This window comes from Phoenix dactylifera, chromosome 6, assembly GCF_009389715.1.
Source record: "Phoenix dactylifera cultivar Barhee BC4 chromosome 6, palm_55x_up_171113_PBpolish2nd_filt_p, whole genome shotgun sequence".
Classification (NCBI taxonomy): Eukaryota; Viridiplantae; Streptophyta; class Magnoliopsida; order Arecales; family Arecaceae; genus Phoenix; species Phoenix dactylifera.
Window position 1 is genome coordinate 16,660,600 of NC_052397.1, and position 16,458 is coordinate 16,677,057.

Here is a 16,458-nt window from a genome sequence, read left to right on the forward strand (position 1 = left end):
GTACCATTTTTTGGAAGGATTGGAGGTTAATGAGACGACGGAGAGGAAGTCAAGATAAGAAAGTTGGCAGGAGCGCATGTACTACAATGGGAGAGGAAATAGGAGGGTAGTACGATAGGGACATGAGGATCGGGCGGTAGAACGGTAATTGGCGCTGGGATGGAGAGAATTATGGTAAATTTAGTAGATTTATTTACCACGTCAGTTCAATAAACACGTCAGTTCTTTTCTAACCTAATTTTAACCATGGCTAAAAGAGTTAAAATTTCGTGGATGCGTATTGGTACGAACAGGGAGCCGCGAAGGATCCGCCCTTGCCGTCCCCGAGACGCTGCCTAATTCCTTCCACCCAAGTTCCCGAGACGACGGTCACGGCAGCCATCGCATTTTTTATAAAAAATTTTATTACAAATCTATAATATTTATAAAGCAAACAGCAAAATAAATTTAAATAATTAAAATTAATTTTTAATATCTTATATAATTAATAAAATTTTTAAAAAAATTATATTATTTTTTAATCAAATTTTAATTTAAATTAAAGATATCCTTCTATTTATTCTTCCGACCGTATTTATTCTTCCAACCGTACTCATGTGTCATCTTAGTTATCATATCCATAAAAATAGTAAAATAGAGAATAACGAACTAGACAGTTCAGTAAGCAACGAATATTTTTGTGACGACACATTGATTATTCGTGGGAGAGATCTTGAGTATTTATATTGGACTAAGGAATCTAAAAAACATCGTCCACCTAGCCATTTTGGATAAGAGTATTAGATTGTTACAATAGGTCCCATGCTTTTTTTTTGAAAAAATTCTTTTAACCATGGTTAGGTGCTAGATCAGAAGGTGCTAATGCGGCCAATGTTTATTAGACTAGTCTCTGGGCGATGTGGTTGACTAAGTCTATCTAATAATTTTTCGTTATAATGGCTAGTGTTGCGGAGTTGTAGCCTAAAAATTTAAGGTATTGGGAGGAGAACCATCCCCAGGTAATAAATCCAAACGACACATATTTTATTGATCAATATAGGACTATGATAATCTTCTTCATCCAACCTCGTAACATCTTCATCATGGTTGGCTCTTACTCTAGAGATTGGGAGGGCTCATCTATGGCTTGGGTCCTACTCTATCCCTACTAGGTCCTCCTCCACCTTAGTATCGTTTAGTGTGAGGCCCACATGACTAATAAAGATGGTAATGCACAATAAATCTAGGTCCTCCTCCATCTTGGTGTTTGTTAGTGAGAGGTTCACATGACTAATAAAGTTGGTGATGCATAATAAGCCTGACTTTGATACTATCCATCACAGATTTGCAGCTCTAAAACTTAAGCTATTGAGAGGAAGATCATTTTAGGTTAATAAATCCATATGGCACTACTTTTATTAGTCTAGCCAACACCCTGATGAAATATCAATTAGTTATTGTCATTTGCAGAAAACTGGCAGCGAGAAAAGAAAAAAACATGAATTTTCGTGTAACATGTATTTAATAAAACTAGAAATACAATATGATGCATGACATGCCAGCTAAGATAAATCCAACTGTTTCATATCCTATGCATAACATTCGGACTCGGATGCTGCAGTTTTTTTCAAGTGTCACGAGGTCGCTTGCCCAACTGGTTGATACCCTATCTTCGAGTTTAGGGATCCGAAGTCCAAGAAAAATTAGTAGAAAGCAACCGGCCTAGTCAAAGCTTCTTCAACACCCGCATGGGTGCAGCAATTAGCATTGCTATATTTTGATGTTTAAATATTTAATATTTTCTGGTGGCAACTCACGAGATATAGTTACAGATTCACTTAATAACTTTTCATTATTCTTTTGTTAGAATAAGCACTATAGAGGTTGCTAGATTAGTGGATAATAAAGAAAAAAAAATTATATATCAACCATAATTTTGCATAAGATGCTACTCTATTGACTTTTCACAAGCCAAGCTCATACTTTTACGCCGGTTAAAGACTTGTAAAGTCTATGAAACGTTGGAAGTGTGCGGAAATTATTGTCTTGAGAAAAGTCTATTGAGGGTGTTTATTTTGATAAATGTTATATAAATTTTCTATGGCATCGAATACAACCAACTACAATACTTGTCAAGGGAATTCAAAAATAAAATTATTTATCATTAATGTAATCAATATTTGGTCTGTGATGACCTACCATGGTGTCTATGTTCCCATATTGCAGGATGTCTAAAGACAAACCATCCATAGAACAAGCTTCAAATAGTGTAATAAAAACAAAATCAAAGTTTTAAATAAGTATTATATTCATCATAACACTTTCACTACATCTCGGTTGTATCAGAAGGAAATCCATTCCTTCTTCCAAGAATGTTCAAGAGTGACAAGGACCGAAGGAGAGTAGGTATAGATATAAAAGAAAAATCAAGTTCCATACCTACCCTTTTATCATACTTTTGACACTTCCGTAAAGACTGCATATCGCCATCTAGAAGCAATTCGTATTCAGATTGTGGCACAAGTAAATAAAAAATTAAAATATCAGAACGGAAAACATAGAAGAATCTTGTTATTGGCTCGCCATCATGACCATATATAACATCCCATCCCTTCAGAGATCACTCACCAGTCTTGACATTTTGCTCATATGCCATGATCATAACTCTCTCTCTCTCTCTCTCTCTCTCTCTCTCTCTCTCTCTCTCTCTCTTTTTCTAAGCCTACTATGTTCTAACTTCCTTTCCCGCATGAACAAAAGAAAGATTCTTTAATGGACATGGACGCTGACAGCAATGGATGCACAAAGAAACTAAATTGCTTTTCACTAACCATGTAAGAGTGGGAGATGGGAGGGGCCATGCACCTTAATTGCTCCGTGCCTTCCCCGGCCATCCGTCAACTCAAGCTCTATATGGACAATTCCATCTTCATCAATCTATTTATTCTGTGACTATAGACTAACAATAGAAGCAGCAACCGTGTGAAAGGATGACAAGGGGAGATGCATCTGGTTGCAGCTCACCAAGTATTATATGCCCTTATTGTTGGATCCAATTAGTCGCCTCCGAACTCCCGTTTTCAACACAATGCAAGTATCCACAAGAAAATTCTCATTTGGAAGTTGTGTTATCATGGCTTCTTCACCGTTGACTCTGACTATAGGTTCATCAACAGAGGCCGGTTGTCTTGTTTCAAAAGGAAAACTTATACTCTTTTCTAACATATATTTAAACAAGTGGACTGTGATTTTTACATGCCATTCAAAGGGAGAGGGGACTAATCAAGCTTTCTGTACTATCATTCATACCATAAGAATTCTAATCAGATGACCCCATACCTTGATGGCTATCTTGACAGTCCAGTTTATTGTTTATCCGTGCTATTTTGAACAAAATTAAGGGTGAGATGTAGAAAAGAACCCTGGAACCTGCAATACTCACCAATAAGAAAGGTCCTTTTTTTTGTTTTTTTTTTTACGAAACAAAAAAAAGGATCTTGTCAATAGCAATTATTATAGTCATTGTGAGAAAAACATGGACGGGAAAAAAGAAGTTATTTGCAGCAGCAAGTTAAGCAACCGATAATTCAATTTAGGGTGAATCTGCATTTTGCCCCGAAGGTCGAACTTTTTTACCTAGCAACTGGATATTCAGGTTTCATTATTGCATGATGTTCTTCGAGTCATCATTGGTGCATCTTCACATGTGGATCATTATCATACAATGAGTCTCTCCCTCTCTCTCTCTCTCTCTCTCTCTCTCTCTCTCTCAAAAGAAAAAAAAATGTTTCCTCCTCAAAAGTCATGGCTCCTGAATGTAGATATATCTATAATGTGCCATAAAGTTTTGAATTTAGAACCAATTTGGGAGGAGATGGCTTAGGTTTGAGTGAAAAATTATCTGTTCACTTACACCCAACTTAGCCTTGTACGGAAATGAATAATTTGGAACACAATTACCAAACCGAGGTAAATAATAGCTTGGTCTGCAAGACTGAAAGCCCTCCTACTTTATGCCACAAAGAAAGACCACCTACTTCGAGCTAGGTGGACCAATCCCTGAATCCTGTGCCATCCATAAATAGAGATAAAAGGTCCATTGCAAATTTGAAACAAATCAGAAGGAACCACTACCGAATTGATTCTGCCTGAGATTGCTGATCTACTCAATTGAAGGGGTAATGGCTTTACATGTAACTAGGGTAGCTCACTTGATGTTTGATTTCTTGGAAGAATTAAATTGTCCGAAGCTCCTCCGGTGCAATGCAAATGATATGAAGGCCGGGGCATACCATGCTATTAACGCAAAAAAGAAAACAATGGGAAAAAGGGAAGTAAACAGAGACTATGAAGGCATCCTTTTTCCTCTTTGTAGGTTGGTTCACAAACCCCACCAGTGGCAACAACTTCCCCACATTAATTGCTTTTGTCAAGGCTTGATTTCATGAACTGAAGCAAAGAGATCACACAACATAAGTTACAGAAGTTGCAAAACCAACATCCCCACCTTGCAATGTTTCCATTTTTACTCTTGTATGGCAGTTAAGTATCATGTCAAAATATCAAGCTCCAATTCTCTCTCTCAAAAAGAGAAAAAAAAAAGTCAGCTCCAGACTAAGGTCAGCTGGATGGTAGAAAGTGCTGGCCTCACTTATTGCGGTGAGCACTCAACCTAAATGGAAAAAGAAAATGGAAAAAAGTAAGATGTGTTTCCAATCAGTGTATTCTTGTATATGAATCCTCTCTCACCAAGCTATATCGTATCTGCTCTTGGAAATTCAACAAAATGTTCTTCACAACCCAACCAGCTCTTTGAAGTTCTTCTATCAAGTGAGTACTCTCTCTAATGGCACGCAGCTTGCTATCTTCTACAACTTTAAACCACTCTGCTAGCATTGAGTCTTCAGTGCTGCTAGCATTACAGATAGAGCTACTCCTCGGTAGCAACATCTTGCGGATGAGGCATGCCTATTGCAAAACAAACAAGTTTAATTTCAACAGCTCACATTAAATTAAAATAATACACTAATCTTGACAGTGCAAGATACCATTATTCTTGATGAACATCCACATAGAAGAAATGAAAAAAAGAGAATAGTATGTAACAAACAGGAGACTATAATCAAACCTGCCAGAGAATAAAAGTGATAGATTATAAATTTGATAACTCCTTTTATTTTATTTGTCTCCATGTAAAATCACAAATTTTTAATTGAGCTTTGTTACCTGTAGCAGGCCTATAATGATATCTGAGGAAACCGCCGTTTCCTGTAAAGAAAGGAGGATCCCCGGCTGAAATTCACAGAAAAAAATAAGTTCCAAATAGTGTATCAAGAACAATCAAAATGTCAAACCAAAGAATTCATGTGATACCGACTTGTTTTCTTGTTAAACCCTTCTGAGATATCTCCATGCAAATAAAGTAAAGATCTTCATGACGCAAAGATTGTATGGTCAAAACTGACACCATGGAGAACGAATCCTTCGGATCAAGGCATCCTATTCTGATTGGCCATAGCTTGCTTCCTGATCCAAACCTCACCAAGCATCTATAAGCTCCATGACCAGTGTTCTCTCAATTTTATATAGCAAAAAATGAAAATGTTTTCATATACAATCACCTTTATTCATTAAGACATCTATGCCTTCCTTGTTGCTAACCTCTGCAGGAGATGGGACAACTCCTGAACATAACCATGTGTTTATTATAATCTCCAACCTATCCTGAACATGATAATAGAAATAATAAGGAGCAAAATCTTAAAATCTACAAACAAGATTAAAAATAATTGTCCACACATTATTACACCAGCAGCAGCATAACAAGCCCACTTAGCAAGAAAGATAAAGCGACCACTGACCTTGGTTAGTGTTTGTAGGTGTACAAACTTAAGTCCTTGATAAATAGCAAACAAGTCAACTGCTGCGAAAATAGGATAGATGAGTGGTAGACCTGCTTGAAATCTTGATAGCAATTACAGAAAATTAGTTGCTGCTAAAATAAATCTCAATGACACAAACAGTAAGTCAACTATCACTTGCATAAGATATGATGCACCCATAACAAGAATTATAATTCAGCAGTTTTCTTGCATTAATGGTCCTAATAGACTAGGCTAGTGCCAAAAGGTTCCCCTATATAAAGCTCAAATACTCCTTAAAGATGTCATAACTTGTGAAAACTAAAAAAAGATAAAGTCATGTACTACAAATTATTGTGTGTATCTATATGGCTAATAAAGACAAGGGGACCATGTTATATGTTAGTATCCTAGATTATTGTCGAAGTACGAATGAGTAAAGTGCAAAAATTGACCTATTTAACATGCAAGACCTGCATGAAATTAGAGATGAATTACCTTTGGTTAATCTTGCATAATATATTCAACAGTGCAGCAAGCAAAAGACCCAGGTTGTCAAAACAAACAGTTTGAATCTGCAAAGGAGATGTGAGAAGTGGTTAATGCAAAAGAAAATGAGCTAGCGATTAAAAAAAAAAAGTATTATACAGAAGCATAAAGCAACAAACTGGGAACCTGGGACTTTGCAGAAACTTCACCGAGATTATCAGTTATCGCGAAGCTCCGATGAATGGCAGTCTGCAAAACATTGGACAATGTAAAATTTTCTATCTACTACTAACTTATGTACTCAGTAGAAAATGCTTCAAGTTCAATATAATAGACATTGATGAAGAAAGGTATATAAGGTAATCATTGTATGCAAATACACATGAAAAGCCAGATAGATCAACAAGTACTTGGAATATGGGTGCATGTGCATCCCAGAACGACAGTCCCATCAAACTAGTACTCAAGCATGACAATAAAAAGTTAGAATGTTTACTAACTTTATGCTTCGAGGCATTCTTCTATCCATGATATGAGTTATGCTATCTGGACAGATATAATAACATTACAATTTAGGTCTTGCATGGTTTGTTAATTGTGAAAATGTGTATATTATGGTATACAAGACTGCAAGTCCCATAATAACAGTTCTCGTAATCCTAATGAGAAAATAGGGATCTTTGTAAAACTAGGTTTATGATTGTAAAGCAGATCTCTTTTTGCTGGTCAAGTTACTGCGAACCATGCTTATACAATAGGTGCTATAGCAATATTCAAGAATTTCCCAAGAGACTTAGGGTCTACAATCATGTCCTATCAAGAGTTCTTGATTAAGAATGTTCTTTAACAAAATGGACCTCTATGTTGATTCGAGAGTGATTGGGGTCAAAGAGCTAAACAAGTTTAGGCTCATGCAAAGTTGAGTTACAGTCCTCTGAGGATCATGAAGTTTCTTTTAGGCTTGTTAGGACACCTTTATATATGGGTTAATTTAGTGGAATAAATTAACATATAAATCGAAGTATAGTGGCACAGAAGGTGGATTGCTATTCCAACTCACATTAGTAGTGAAGCAAACTACAATACTGCTGCATTTTGGATAGCTATTACTTTCCATTCTCAAATATGAGATCATCTTTATATATACTTTGATATAAAAAGTGATGTTAAGTTCTGCATAGTTCTGGGATATTAATTGTGATGGGTAAAACAGGGCCATCATAGATTGGTTTGTTCTGATTGAAACATGTATTCATTCATTTATTGAGAAAAAAAGGACAAAACTTGCAATTCAGTTGACCTAAAAGCACAAAACTGTGACTGCAAAGGTAAGCAACCAGTCCATCTACTAGTACCAACACAACTTTGCTTTACCAACGAGTCCATCTACTAATACCAACACAACTTTGATTAGATATACTATAGTGGGGCAACTTGCTGTAATGTTTTGAGCAAAGTAGAAAACTTCAGCATCAAGTTCTCACTATAATTATGTGCTAGATGAGCCATCTTCAGTTACAAACAGAGAGTAAACTGAGTAAAGAAACAACTTAATCATGTTGAAGCTTAATAATTTTGAAAACTTACACCAGTTGCTAGGTAGGCTGCAAGACTAATAGACTTGGCAATGTTGGCAACTGTAGCAAGAAGCAAAAAATACTGAGGGAAGGCAGGCGTCAACAACTCAATTCCAATGCCCAAGCTAAATAAAACAGATGTGGAGAACCTAACTCGCTGCACAGAAAGCAATTATAAGTTAGGGAATGAATTATAGAATAGGGAAAAGGTAATTGCAGAAGTTGCTCAAACTAAGCACACCTTTAAATTCGTATCAAATGCAGAACCAAGACTAGCTGTGTATATACACCTACTAAGCCGACCAAGACCATCTTTCAATACCCAATTTAACGCAGCTGCAGAGGGAAGGGAATGGGAGGAGCCAAATCCTATTGCCCGAAACATAGCCTGTCACCAATTATTCCAATAATTATGAAACACAAGAAATCTTCATGTTTAACCATATAAATAACAAATATCTAGGACCTAGTCTCCAAAAGAAGACTCTTAATGATGAACTTGGGGCAGCACATATTTGAGCTGCCTCTGAATTCATTTTATCAATTTTACATGATCTACATATCCTAATTAGAAAAACCACAAATAACACTAACAAGACATTGCCTTTAGATTGGATGACTGGATGAAGCCATATGTATGATATAAAGAAAGCATTTTTGCCGAACTGAAACAAATTCCAGCTAACAATAAACAAGAAAACAATCTAACAAATACCTGTGTGGCAAGAACTTGGAGAGCAGAGCTCGAGACTCGATGCAGTACTTTCCACTTCAAATAGCCCATGTAATTGTCCTGAACTTGACGCGGAACGAACAAATGCCGGATGGCCTCGCCCAACATCTGGAACAGCCGCTGGAATTCATCGCCGAACCTGAATCCATCGGCGGGTTCTCGATCGAAACCTTCCAATCGGAGGTGGGCACCGTCCCAGAGGTACCGAGAGGACTTGCCGGCCCTATGAACGACGACGGGGAGAGGAAGGAGACTCCGGCCTTCGCATCCCTCGATCTCTTCGAGCTTGAAGCGGCGAGAAAGCTTCGAAAGTTTGGAAAATGTTGGATTTTTGGGAGGCAGGGACAGATTTGGCCTCACGGAGTTGGATTGATCGATGGAGGAGCGAAATCTTGGAGTTTTGCGATGGTGCCATGGGGATTGGTGGAGACGAGAGTGGGAGTTGAGGTGCGAGGCGGACTGCATAGGAGAACCGCTCCTTCAACCCTTAAAACCCTAAACTCTCAAAACCGCCGCAGAAAACAAAAAAAAAAAAGAAAAAAAAAGAAAACACAAAAAGGGCCTTTTGTTCTCATGTAACAAGAACTGCTTCTCGGGCGAGCCGGGCCGGGTTCGGGCCCATAGCGAGAGGAGGGGACGACGCGGCGAGGAGATTGAAGCTAAGAATAGCATACAAATTTTATGCTGGAATAGTTATCCAGGGATCACTATTTCTTGATTAGACTTTTTTTAAAAACTGTTTTCTAGGTACAAGACCCGTTATATAAGTCTTATTCCTACTTTATTCTTGAACCAATTGCTGCCTTAAGTAATGTGGATGGTTCGGTACGGCAAGTTGAAAAGCAAGTTATGAGACCAATTAGAGTATTTTCAATAGAAGGCGTATGAAGATATCACAGTATGTGATAATTGGGCATTATGTTGCCAGCTAACAGTTTGACACAAGGTTGAGTGATTGCCAAATGATAGTCTAGTAGATTAAAATGAATTAGAGTAGAACAAGGTCTGGCGTGGGTTGCAGAAACTTTGAGATATCGTGCATGTCTCGAAATTATCCATTTATACACAATTTGGACAGCCTTATTGTAATGAAACTTATATTTTCCATGATTTTATTTTTTTTGTATTTCTCTTTTGTTTCTCCAATTACTCAACATGTATATGGGAGGCAACAAGAGAAGTGACTGAAGTTGTTAACCGGATGGGGAAAGTGATTTTTCTTATAAATCGTTCTATTCCGATTCTTATTCTTCAGGTAACATAGGAACTTTCCCGTGATAAGTCGCTCGGTTCGTAATAAAAGTTAGTGAAACGTGGGTATTTTGCCAATTTTCTAGCTGTCCCTCACCGAAATAACAGATTTCGAACTTTGGTTTTCTGACCAAAGCTACCAAGCACTCAAAACACAAATGGAATACAAAGTTGCTGTTTGTGACCTTCCAAATGGAGGTTTCCCCATCTAAAAAGGTAAATAATATTCCATTTACTTGTTTAACGTCAAGGAGCGATGCTTCCCAAGTTGTGAGATATTGCTGCTTTTCCATACTAGATAGAAAGTCACCGCAGCATGTATGAAATTAATTTAATGAGGCATAAAAAATTGTAGATCTTGAACAAATTATAGTCACCATATATATATATATATATATATATATATATATATATATACACATACATATATAGTCATCCATGGTACGCCATACCAATTCAAACCGGACAGTACAAGGCTTACCCTACCATATACCGGTTCGGTATCGGTATCCGGTATGCCAAAAAAAACTTTGTATCGTATTATATTAATATTATACTAGTGTGGCACCAGTATGAAATCCGGTATCGAGACGGCAAATCTTATAGCCGCTCCTTGAATGTGGGCTCTGCAATTGGTACCAACAGTACCATAGAGTATGTGTTATATTCAAATTCTGCAAGCAGAATTAGAAAGATGAACTGATGTGTTCCATTAATTATATATATGATAGTACCACTTATGCATCTAGCTTGATGATAGATGAATTTTCTTAGGTTCAAGTCCCATCAGGTGCATTAGAATGACAAACACATAGTGCATTTGCAACCGTACAATAGCTATATATCGATAGATTGTTGATGTATGCCATGTGGTTTGTCGAACTAAATTCAACATTTTCGATGAATTTCAGCACCTTGTGTGAGTCTTCTTGTATAAAGTTATTGTTATTTCAAGGTAAATATAAAAGAACGAAAGATGTTGCATCTTATAGGAGCCTCAAAAGGCTGGACCATGAAGGTGCCCCAATTAGAAAACCAATGAAGAGGTAAATTTTGTTATCAGCAATGCAGATGAGGGAAGACTGTAAAAAAGATCAAACATGCACATAAAGAGACCTACTTATTGGATAAAAAGGTGAATTACTCTCAGATAGGAGATATAGCTCATCAGTCCTTTCCCTACTAAATACAAAAATATGCATCAGCACACATATTGTGTAACATACACAAGCAAGCAAAACATTTTTAAGGTCATATTCTTTGATTACATAAGAGTGCAAGCATTTGGATTCTCATCACTGAAAATTTGAGGTGGGTACGCATACTCAACATAGAATCTAGAAGGCCAATATTCATATTTCTTAGCATCAATCTTCTTATCATCTTCAGTATTTTCTTCCTCTTCTTTCTTTTCACCTTCACCTTTCTTTTCCTCCTCTTCTTTCTTTTCCTCTTCTTTCTTCTCTTCATCCTTCTTTTCCTCATCTTGCACTATTGAAGCTTGCCTTCTGGTTCGTTTGTACACATTCTTCACCAATTTTACTGGGTCTATAATGCCTTTAACAATGATTTGATCGTTTGGTAGGTCTGTAACTACCGACTCTACACCTGCAGAATAGAAAAAAAAAAGATGTGAGAAATGACCCATACTTAGTAGTTGATGAAGAACAATGCTTATTAATTATGGTTCTGATGATTGATCAAAGTGTACCGTGGTAATGATGTATGTCCTCAGAACCTTAAGGATAACTGATGAATCTTTGAATCAAGTATTACCAAAATGCTAGTTAGGTAATGGATATGCTAGTTAGAATGTAGCTCAACCTAGCGACAGGTCGTACGCCAAATGGCTACACAAAAAAGATAGAAGACCCGATTGCAATTGATTGTTGCTTGGAACGTATGGCTGCAATCCTGTCTCCATTATGTGCCAGTAGGAAAACACATTAGCTAATTTTCTTTTGCATAAATTTACTGTACAACTACAAAGTTAATAAGGACAGCAATGGATGGCCTAGTTTCATGATGATCCTCCTGTGGTTTGATGAAGCTGGGCATCTATCTAAACCGGAGAAGAGGAAGACGGGGGCAGCGCCGAAGAGGAGAAAAAGGAGAGTAGCTAGGGCAGAATGAGGACTCGGGGTCGGACACTGAGTTTGGAGGGGGTCTTCATCTTATAAGCGTCGTCTTAGGTCTTGATCTTCGAGGACGCCTATAAGCGTCGTCTTAGGTCTTGACCTTCGACGACACGTTTAAACGTCGTCTTAGTTCTTGACCTTCAACGGCACTTATAAGCGTCGTCTTAGGCAGAAGAGAACAACGACACTTTTAAGCGTCGTTTTAGGTGCACTCCCCATGCTTTCCAGCATCGTCTTAGCTTGAGGCCTACGATGACACTTTTAAGCATCGTCTATTTTTTCAAATTGCCGACGCTCATTAAAAGCGTTGGCAAAATTTGGCGCGGAAACCAAATTTACCGACACATCCCCCTAGCGTCGGCAATCAAGAGTTGGCTTTTACCTTTTTTTCCTGTAGTGGTTGGACTTATTGGACATGGAGAATTGGAGGTTTTCTCATGGTCAATCACATGTTAAATTATGCATCATGGAAAAAATAAAAAGGCACCTAAGCAAAACATAATTTGTTGGTTTTACAAGTAATATTTTTTGAGAGACCAGACTGTAAGATTAATTGAAAATTTCTATACAATTATGGTTATGAGTGATAGATCACATGTTGTCAAACCTTACTTTGATTCTATCAATAATATTTATTGAGATGACCAAAGTATGCAAGATTAATTGAATATTTATTTTCAATTGTAATTTTTAGTGATGAATCACATGTTAAAATATGCATCATGGAATAAATAAAACAGACAGCTGTGCCAAACCTAGCTCTCAGTTTTACAAATAATATTGAGTGGGATGACCAAAGCATGTAAAATTAAATGAAACATATGCTATAACCAAGATCATGACATACCATCCATCTTCTTTATCCGCTTTTGCAAAACTTGAGCACATTTACCACAATGCATTCGAACTTTCAACACGACTGTGATTGCCTTTGGCTGCCATTGAAATTGAAAGAAAAAAAAATTGAGATAAGTCAAATGATGGTTAAGGAACATGATGTAAGAAATCGTGAATGCTTGCACCAAATCAATATATAAACAAACTTTCTTGACATTAGACTGTAGTGCCATTATATTTGTATCAAAATCTAAATAAGATGCTTAAAGCAAAGAGTCCAGTCCTGAAATTTTCTTTTCAGCATACATATGAATGCTAAAACACTTTAGTGGATACCAACAAAATTAGATTAATATACAATTTTATAAGAATAAATTCTTTTCAACTGATGGGCTTTAGCCTATTTTGATAACATTGTGGAGTTAGGAACCTAGATTACAAAATATTAGTTTGACCAAGGAAATTATATATTGATTTAGTGCCATCCTAGATAACAGTCTTTGGAAGCTTTGATGTACTTGAAAGGTTAGGGCATATATAGGAGCAGCTATTCCACAACTCACAAATAGAAGCAGATATGTAGAAGAGACATGGTTTAGAGGAGTAGGTAGTTTTAATTCCATCCTTTAATATTACTCCTGACTGCGAGGTCAATCTTGAGAAAACAAAAGGAAAATACAGTACCTCTTCCTTCTTTTCTTCTTGTGGGGGTTCCTCTTTCTTCTCCTCCTCAGGAGGCTTAGGAAGGGGAGAGATCAGGTCAACCTTCTTTCCAGTCTTCTTCTGAATTCTCTCGCATACCTTCATTGGGTCTGCTCCCTTTCCTTTCACCACCACTGTCCTGGACATGCTATCTGTCTTTACTTCTTCAACACCTATTAAGATTAAAACTATGCTACTTTAGAGAAAATATGCATATCAAAGAACTAATAGGTGTCTAGAAATGATAAGGGATTTTTCAGTACTTTTTAATCACAAAATTTTTGACCTTAATGGGTACAAGAAATCTAGTCAGACAATATTCCATGATGTTATTGATTTTGTATTGTTCTAGGCCTGCAGGTAGCGGGGTTAGGCCTACTAAAAACTTTTAATTATTTTCAACAATGACTCAGCCTATTGACTAACATATTTTACTCATGTCTCAGCCAATTCCATTGCTGGGATTAATTAAATTCAAGGATAAGCTACAATCGGCCTCAAGTTGTAAATTTCAGGACCAATGGGCCATGCATGCTAGTGCTACGTCCATGATGTGCTTATCTTCGTTCTAAATCATGAATTTCTTGACAAGAAATTATATGCTGCCAAAGCATTTCTCATTATAATAGAAAATCATCTTATTGGAAACATTCCCTAGAATTGGAAAAACTATAGTTTGGTGGGTCTACTGAGGCACATCCAACATGAAACAGTGGTATGGGTTCACCTGCAAAGTATAAAGCAGCAGAACATCCATATTAATAGGATAGTTTCAGACATGTTATTTAGGAATTAATCATCTTGAGCTAACTTCATATTTCTGTTAATGCTTATGTCTTCTCTCAAGTTTTAGCCCCTATATTGGAGCAAGGGATATTGGCTAAAGGTGAGATTTCAGTGCTTCCTTTTAGACCATTCATTTGTTAGTATTCTTTAGTTCCCAACTAAGTATTTAACAAAGCATTGTCAGACTATTCTAAAGAAATGGAGGGAAAGCTATGGCAAGGAATGAAGAAGAGACCTTCAAATCGTCTCAGAGATCGTTCAACTTTTCTTGCACAGGCCTCACAGTGCATGTCCACTTTGAGCACTATCTCCGGTGGCTCTTCTTCCTTCTCCTCTTTCTTCTCTTCGGTTCCCTCTTCCTTCTTTTCTTCTTCCTCCATTTTCTTCTCTTCCTTTTGCTCCTACACATTAAAACAAAATAGAAATATTAGAATATAACTAAAGAAGATTTTAAAAAATCATCTAGAATTAATACAATTCATTGACTACTATTTTATTATATTGTTCTTTTCCCAAAAATATATTATGCATAAATTATATTTTTAAAATCTATTTTGGAGGAAAAGAAATCCATGCAGCCATATTTTGATTGTGATAGTACCACCTAAATAAGAAAGCAAACACTTTTTTTAAAAAAAATTTCAGGAAAAAATGATGGTTCACCTCATCTATATTTACCACATGTGAAGGAAACCAACTCCAAATAATTTGATCAAACCAAAGCACTGATCTTCTTCATGGTACAGCGTAACGAGCCCATGCATTCAGTTTAAAACCTAAAATGATCTTATACCTTATTGCATAGAGGCAACAATTCTAGTGATAATATTCTAGAGACAAGCTTCTAAAATATTTGAAGTCCCACAAAGAAGTGAAGAACTTGGGACAATTCTAGTCTGCAATGCAAGACTATACTTACTTCACCCATCTTTATTTTGAAGATATATCACACGCCAAGATGCTTCGGTTTGATACAAAACTGGCTATAAATTTTTCTTTTTTCCTCTCTTCTATTCTTTGGGAGTACAAAGGAAAAAGGAGAGAGCCCTCTTTTCCAAAAGGAAAAGAGAGCCTTGGTTCTTCTCTCACTCTTGGCTTCTTCTCTCTCTTCCTCTCCAATAGATGCTACAAAGAAGCACAAGCTAGGGTTTATATAGACAACGTGTGGGGTGGAGATTTCGCTAACTCTTTAAACATCGAGTTGCTTTGTGGTCCAGGTTGTACGTGCAATGGATTAGAATGATGTCACCTAGATGAAATAGTGTTTGTTATCTTCAAAAAAGTGAGCCCTTTGTCTGATTCCCTGCAGTAGAATAAACATAGTGCTCGCTTAACCATGCTTGGCCCTAGTCTCTAAAGTTTTTTGTTACATACAACATATTGATCAAGCTGGGCTAATCAAAGGATTAACTATTTGTGACGTATAATTGCAAGAAGGGAAACAAATGGACAAAGGTATGCTAAACTTGACCTAGTTCGCATAATATATCTTGGTCTTGATGCTCCATATCCGAGTTCCTCTGCTGTATCCACTGTTGCCATTTCTGATGCTAGCCATATTTGAGACTGTGTGCCCTAGAAATTTGTAGGCAAAGAGCAAATTCTCTACTATGCAAATAGAAAAGTTATGGTCCATAGGTTTGTAAAGACCCAGGACCTCATCCAAAGGGCTAGTAGGATTGTCATGGTGAACATGAAAAAAGAGTACTTTGAATCGAAGTGGTGCCCTCGTTTGTTCTCCCAAATGGCACCAAGCTGTCTTTGCATTTCCGGGGAGGGAGAAGATAAGAAAGAGAAGACAAAAGAGTGTTGGAAGTCTATCGGTTGGCTTACTTATACGGTTATACTAGGATTTTATTTCTAGTTTTTCTTTGTTTCCTATACCAACACTAGTTGGAATAGTTTGTCTTTTAATGCTAGTCTACTCTAAGTTAGGCTGAGTCTTAGGCTGAGAGAGCGTGGTTTTTTTTATAAATCGGAGGAGAGAATTATAAGAATAAACTTGGAGAGAATTATTTTTTCGTTTGTGGAGCCTCTTTAGTAAGGTGTCTTTACGAGAGGAGCCGAACTCATTATTTCGGTCTTTATTTTCTTTTGAATAAATT

General features: G+C 36.9%; 2 protein-coding genes across 3 annotated transcripts; both read right to left on the minus strand.

The window, feature by feature from the left end:
• Window positions 1–4,424: 4,424 nt before the first annotated feature.
• Window positions 4,425–9,165, minus strand: LOC120111116 (protein root UVB sensitive 4-like). 2 transcript variants are annotated; one of them, XM_039127625.1, is made up of 11 exons: window positions 8,622–9,165; window positions 8,148–8,294; window positions 7,917–8,063; window positions 6,516–6,578; window positions 6,339–6,415; window positions 5,841–5,943; window positions 5,601–5,703; window positions 5,357–5,505; window positions 5,206–5,271; window positions 4,729–4,947; window positions 4,425–4,651 (listed from the first exon to the last, which is right to left on the minus strand). In XM_039127625.1, the coding sequence occupies exons 1-11, from the start codon at window positions 9,102–9,104 to the stop codon at window positions 4,631–4,633; spliced, it is 1,578 nt and encodes a 525-aa protein (XP_038983553.1). In that variant the 5' UTR covers window positions 9,105–9,165; the 3' UTR covers window positions 4,425–4,630. The 2 variants fall into 2 exon arrangements, with proteins under 2 accessions (XP_038983553.1, XP_038983552.1); XM_039127624.1 differs by having other exon boundaries at window positions 4,425–4,947.
• A 1,810-nt stretch (window positions 9,166–10,975) lies between these two features.
• LOC120111117 (heavy metal-associated isoprenylated plant protein 7-like) lies at window positions 10,976–15,487 on the minus strand. The gene is made up of 5 exons (XM_039127626.1): window positions 15,273–15,487; window positions 14,589–14,754; window positions 13,550–13,740; window positions 12,876–12,963; window positions 10,976–11,498 (listed from the first exon to the last, which is right to left on the minus strand). Exons 1-5 carry the CDS (start codon window positions 15,279–15,281, stop codon window positions 11,155–11,157), a joined length of 798 nt encoding a protein of 265 aa, XP_038983554.1. The 5' UTR covers window positions 15,282–15,487; the 3' UTR covers window positions 10,976–11,154.
• Window positions 15,488–16,458: the final 971 nt, after the last annotated feature.